Source organism: Glycine max, chromosome 15, assembly GCF_000004515.6.
Source record: "Glycine max cultivar Williams 82 chromosome 15, Glycine_max_v4.0, whole genome shotgun sequence".
In the NCBI taxonomy this organism is placed as follows: Eukaryota; Viridiplantae; Streptophyta; class Magnoliopsida; order Fabales; family Fabaceae; genus Glycine; species Glycine max.
This window is the reverse complement of record NC_038251.2, coordinates 48,356-54,980: the sequence shown is the minus strand read 5'-3', so window position 1 is coordinate 54,980 and position 6,625 is coordinate 48,356. Positions and strand designations below refer to the sequence as shown.

Sequence of the window (6,625 nt, the reverse complement as noted above, 5' to 3'; positions counted from 1 at the left end):
TAAAAAATATACCACTTACACCTCTAATTATTTTCCTTCCTCTCTAACCTTATAATTGCAGTGTATCACAGTGCATCAAAACATCTATTATTATTATTATTATTAGTATTATTATTGTAGTAAAACAATCTTAAATTATTTTTTAACATGCCAACTAAAAACATGTATAATAGTGTAATAAACGATTATTTTAGTTATATATACACAAGTAATTTTAAAATATAAATAAAAACTAACGTAACCAGTGTGAATGCAAAGATATTAATGCTAGTTTTCTTAAAAATCTTCTCCACTATATTTTCCCTCCTCGTTAGCCCTAAACTAAACATATTTTGTGTTATCAAGTTACACTATCATGAAGTCAAGATAATCCCTACTATAATGTGGAAATAGAGGGATCATCCACCTGTCCTTGAGTATTTTTTCTAACACAAAATTAGCATCAAAATACACATTATTATTATTGTTGTTGTTTCTTCTTCTTAAAAGAGTACACATAACAATTATAATTATTGCTATAAACCAAACAGAAATTGAATGTCTATCATCATCACTTAAAAAAAAATTACAGATATATTTGAACATAGTACTAAATTACACAAGGAAAGTATACATGGGCAAATAAGCATTTACTGAAAGAGTGACTACCTAGTTTTTGTTACTACAGCATCGCTTATCAAATTACAGATATCTGAGCATTCCACCAAACTGCCCAAGGAAATAAATGCTAATCAGTAATAGAAACTAGAAAGTACTCAATTAGAAAATATTTATTATATTAAAATAAGAAATTTATTTAATACTAATATTTAAATTATTTAAAAGCAACTAATAAAATGTATTAAATGCTTTAAAGCACTGCTTAAATTTTTTTTACATAATGATTCCATATATAAGAAAATAATCTTTGACATAAGTATTTTATTTTATTTTTCAAAATTACTACTTTAAAGACAAAAATAAGTATTTATTATATAAAATATTTAGTTTGCATGTTGCTTAATAACAAGTCTAGAGAAAGATTGATTTTTTTATAGCATATGAAAAAATCATTTTTTTTTGTAGGCAAATAACATATATATTGATAATAAAAACAAGGTGGAAGGGTCACAAGACATGCCCCAACTAGCCCGAAAGAGTTACAATGCACACACCACCAACAAATCATAAAAACGGCACAGAAATGGTGGTGGATAGCACTGACTTGGACCATATGTCTTATATCACTGAAGGATTGGCTGCGTCTAGATGGAAAGGGTGGTGGATAGCACTGACTTGGACCATATGGAAGCACAGAAATGATATAGTTTTCTCTAATAGCAGTTTCAATGCAAACAGACTGATGGAGGATGCATTGTTTCTGGTATGGACTTGGATGAAACACTTAGAGAAGGATTTCACCACTCACTACAATCAATGGTCTTCAAATCTGGCACAAGGTTTTAGATGTAGTAGACATTAGGAGTGCAGGGTAATTATTTGTAATAGGGCCTGCTATGTGCCCCATCCTGGGGTGGACCAAATAGCTGGCTGATTTCAAATATGTCACATTTGTAATCTTAATCCTGTACCTTTTAGTACCTCTGGTACTCATTTAATATACATATATATTTATTTTGGCTGATAAAAAAAAAATCATAAAAAAGGCCCCCACTGAAGCAAATATCCCTACCAAATTGATATACTAAAAACTGAACCATATAGAACAGACTATACATTGCCCAACACAAAGACACCAAGACAACAAATGCACCCACCAAAAAATGTGACTGCAGCCAACGGATAACACATAAGACTGGAGTCAAAGTATAATATAAGATATTGGCTATCCCTCCATATTTTACAAATAGAGGCCAAGGCTATTGACCCATTCAAAAAACGAACAAGGAAATCCCCGAACTCTTACTTTTAGCCATGTCAAAGTTCTGAACCTAACCAGAATGTTCTCAAAAGCCAAAACAGCATCATTGAAGACTATACCATTTCTGTACTGAAGACCCATATAGGCCATAAAACACAACCCAAATGACTTGCCAAACAGCTGAGAAGTTCATATTATGACTAGACACTAAAACAACTCAATCACTATATATAAGAATTACGAGTTAAGTTCAAATTGCTTCACTTTTTATCAATAAAAATACTGTAAATTGATAAGCTTAATCATTACTAATTCTGTTGAGATAAAACCTTTGATGGGTTCAATCAAACAACTATTAACATGGAGGACAGATAGGATCTCACGATCCTAAGGCCATTTACAAATACCTTATCTTGTGAATCGTGCAAGAACTGAAGGGCATGATTTTATACAAAGATAGCAACAAACATTCCTATGTATGCACTCATTTTTTAGTATTTGGACTCCCAAGCCAGAGCACACATTGATTTGAGTAATTGAGTGTTGGAGAGTCTTTAATAGGTATCCAACCTTATGCCCTTTTAAGAAAAAAATTGATAAGGACCCAATTCCCAAGCACTTGGGGAAAATTGGTTCAGCATACAACTCAAACTTCGTCCTAAAAATCTTCCACTGTAGTAGTTTGCTTCAAACCCAAAAGCAATTCAAAGGGATTTTGCATCATTGAAGGTTGGAACCTTCTAAATTCTAATGACAGTTCTGAAACACGCCCATGATGGATTTGTCATGTAAGACTCCCATCATGTAATTTCTCCTCCTCTATTACCCCTTTAATTTGAAAATATCATTTCAACCTATTCACCTTCACCCACCCATAGGCATCATCTCTAGAGAACAAGGGAATCTACAACATCCTCCAAAGTTCCTCTTGATGTTCATTTGACGATCTCCCCATTGACCTACCTTTGTGGGCCACATTTTCTGAGGCTCTCCAATATCTCTTCAATCTTCTTGAGCCAGGCTTCTTGAAGCCCCTGTTCTGCCTCAATCTCCTTCCTCAATGACTCACTTTTCTCTAAAGATTCCAGACATCCCTTCATTCTTGTGTGCACTTAAAACTTAAAAGATAGCTGTTGGAGGGGGGAGGGAGGGACCCAAGCAAGCATCCCTCCCATCAAAGCTAGTTGTCAACGGGGAAGCAAGCCACTTAGGTACTATAGATCATTCACTTAAGGAAGAAAGAGAAAACATGTGAAATAGATCCGCTAAGCTTAAACCTGGCGCATTAAGCAAATCTTTTATACAAATTCACCTTACACGATTGGTGCCATTTGCGGGAAATGAGAAAAACTTGTCCATCTCCCAACATGTAGTTGTGGGTTGCAGTAGCAATTATTGAATACCATGCCGAACAAATACGCCACATGAATTAAAAATCTACTGGCCACAGCTGTCACTGAAAATTAACGACTGGCCTAAACTAAAATTTAACCAGACAATATTAATTTAAGTAATGTGACACTACATGCTATATCAAAGAAATGATAAAAATTGTAATGCATCTTAAAGTTTGAAGTTCATTTCCCCTTTCCAAAAAATAAAACGAACAAATATATATCAATTGAAGTTTTCAGTTGGTACAAAAAGCGAACTGTTAATTTTATCAGCAACGATCGCATCAAATTAGCACGCAACACAAACTATAGCAAATAGTTGAAGTGATTTACCAGTATTGACGAGTTCGAAACCCTTGCTTGAAAACAACCAGAGGTCTGAAAAATCCATTTAGATAATTATCATATCTAAATCGCGAACGTTTAATATCAAATATGAAACTAGGAAGTTTATTATGTACCTTATCACGTTAAAAGGGCCTTCCCCAGGAGAGCCATCTCCACCTCTGATGCAAGTGGTGACACACTTGATTGTGCATGATTCCGCTTTCCTTGACTTTGGTTTCTGTATTCTAGCTTTCTTGCAATCTTTGGGCAACGTGCACTCACCGGACAAAGTCTGGGGTATGTTGGATAGAGTCTCGGGTTCATCAGCTGCTGCCACAGAAGCTATCACCGCAGCGGTTGTGAGCAAGGTAGTCAGTGCCACACTGCATGCTCTACTGAGTCTCACACTCTCGAATTTGCAGGTGATGCTTCTTCTCCCAGACCCACTCAATTTCTGAGGGCTGCACCTATCTTGCCAATTGCTCTCACCATCTCGTACCCACGACCCACAGTACACCGATAAACTTGGGCCATAGATTACCATTATCTTAAACTACCACCATATTATCTTCTTTTCCCTTTCTATACGCTGCGCTTTCGTCCGAAAGACAGAAGAAGAAAAAAATATAGAAACGTGTATTTATAAATATTTAATAACTAATGAAGTAAAAAAATTTACTAAATAATAAAATAAGTTAAATATATTTTTATTTATTCTTGTAATTTTTTAAAAATATTATGATGGCCAGAAAACTAAAGAAAGTAAAAGTATTTTGTTTATTAATAATAAATAAAATATATTAACATTAAAATTAAGGCAAGTTATGTGGGGTATTATATATTTAAATAGACTTTTTAAGTAATAGAAAATACCCGCAGACACATGTACCTTTTTCCTTGTGTTGGATGGTTTTAAGTTTCAATTTTTTTAGTTTTTAACGGAAATTTGAAAGCAAAATTTATTTGAATAAAAGGAGTTTAACAAAAAAAATCATATAAAATTATTTTTAATTGAATATTTAAAATAATTTTAACTTGTTTCTTGAAAAAAAAGTGCATTATAATTTTTAGTTTTAAGCTTTTAGAAATTATTTCATCCTTTATATATTTTCCTCCCAATTTCTATCTCTCTTGTCTTGACCTTCTATTCAATTTTCACTTAAGATAGTCTCAAGAGTTAAACGAGTTAATCAACTTAACTCATACCTACTTGATAAAATGAAGAACTTGTAAGATTCCAAAAGTTATAGGATAATTAATTTAATATATAAATATTAATTAAGTATTTAGGTTTTAACTAAACAAATAAGTTTAAATATAAGAAGCCAAGAGTAAATGGGCCATTAGAGATCCAATATGAAATTAAACTAATCAATCATATGCTCTCACACATTCACTTTTGACCTATAGAGAAAGAGAAAGAAAATAAAGAAATACAAGGGAGCGAAGTAGAAAAAGAATGAAAAATAAAAAATTAGGTAGTAGAAAATCTTGTGACTCTTGTGTTGAGGTGAGTATAACATGTTCTCCTTCCTTCGTCATTAGTGTTCTTTGCTCTTGTATGTTTCCCTTAGCATGTTTATTTTTTTGTTAGTTGTATGCAATAACTTTTACATGATTCAATAGTATTTCCCCATGAATCGATAGGCTAAAGATAACAAAAAGACTTTGTGATAAATTGTGTAATTGATCGGTTAAAAATTGAAATTTTTATGTGTGTGCTTTGTATTAATTATAATATCTATTGATTAATGACTTGGAAGACCATGAGGGCCTCCATTTATTCATATTGCATAATTAGAGATTTGCTAACCAAGGAAAACGAGTTGTATTAGGTTTTGACTCTTTATTTCTCATTATATTTGAGGTGGTTAAGAATGTTCACTCATTGGGAAACACAACCCTACATAATGGAGCATGACCATGTCGAGGTTTAGGTCACCACTTATATCTTGTTTATATAACCTTGCTCAACCATGTATAAAAGATGTATATGACCGTAAATCCTAAAGCATGACCATGTTGAAATTTTAATGATAGAATTATATAATAATCAATTGTCCAATGAAAACTTCCATGATATTTTTTTACCATTTTATTTATTAAACCTAGGTTAAATTATAATTTTCTTAATTCATTCAAATTAACTTGAAATTTTAAAATCTTTCCGTCCTAACTTGCTTAAACTATTTATGACCAAAATAAATTATTTTGTTTATAACATTAATTAAAAAGAATAAATTACAATTTTATCGTTCATCATTTTTCACTTGCAATTATCTTATATTAACATGAAAAATATTAAAACTCAAATCTAACTTGAAAAATTATTTTACCACATTAATTTCATGATAATAATTTCGTGGTATCATAATTATCAATTATAAAACATTCAATTCTTATAGTTGTCTTTGATTTAATTTTTAATCAATACACAAGAAATATTAGTATTGGCTAGTACAATCTTTTTTTTATCTTAGGTAAGAGATGATGAATGTTTCCCAATTCACTAGATCAGAGACTAATCCTACTCGCTATGCGTAACTATCACTAACCAAAAGAATTTTTAACAATGGTAAGAATCAAACACGAGTTCTCCCACTAAATAGATTGTTCTCACTCATGTGAATGAAGCGAGAACTTCCACCCCTACGCCAACCCTTTGAGTTGGCTAGTACAAATTTCTGAAACTACTAATTACTTAATCTTTAAATAAAAAGGTACTACAGAAAGTGTCAACATTAAAGAAGACGAGGACAAAATGCGACTTAGCAGTGCCCCCGCGAAAAAAAGAAAGTAATATACTTTTGACAAATTAGAACTATAGTAAATTGCCACACAATGACCATTAGAGATAACACGAGAAGCTGACTATATCAAAGAATCATCAAATCGACTAGCATACGAAGACACCACCGCCGTTATACCCAGTTGGACCTGATTAGTTAGTTGAGGCATCACTAGTTGGTTGAACTCTATGATCCTCATGGTAACAATCAGGTCATGCATATAGAAACCATCCACGCACAGCTGGTCAAAATAC

The 6,625-nt window shown here is 32.4% G+C and overlaps 1 protein-coding gene across 3 annotated transcripts; it reads right to left on the bottom strand.

The window, feature by feature from the left end:
- Positions 1 to 515: 515 nt before the first annotated feature.
- LOC100527434 (uncharacterized) lies at positions 516 to 4,213 on the bottom strand. 3 transcript variants are annotated; one of them, NM_001249106.2, is made up of 3 exons: positions 3,717 to 4,175; positions 3,589 to 3,633; positions 516 to 708 (listed from the first exon to the last, which is right to left on the bottom strand). In NM_001249106.2, exons 1-3 carry the CDS (start codon positions 4,124 to 4,126, stop codon positions 645 to 647), a joined length of 519 nt encoding a protein of 172 aa, NP_001236035.1. In that variant the 5' UTR covers positions 4,127 to 4,175; the 3' UTR covers positions 516 to 644. The 3 variants fall into 3 exon arrangements, with proteins under 3 accessions (NP_001236035.1, XP_006596988.1, XP_040865351.1); XM_006596925.4 differs by lacking the exon at positions 516 to 708 and adding an exon at positions 873 to 1,429 and having other exon boundaries at positions 3,717 to 4,213; XM_041009417.1 differs by lacking the exon at positions 516 to 708 and adding an exon at positions 1,655 to 3,317 and having other exon boundaries at positions 3,717 to 4,213.
- Between the last annotated feature and the right edge of the window lie 2,412 nt (positions 4,214 to 6,625).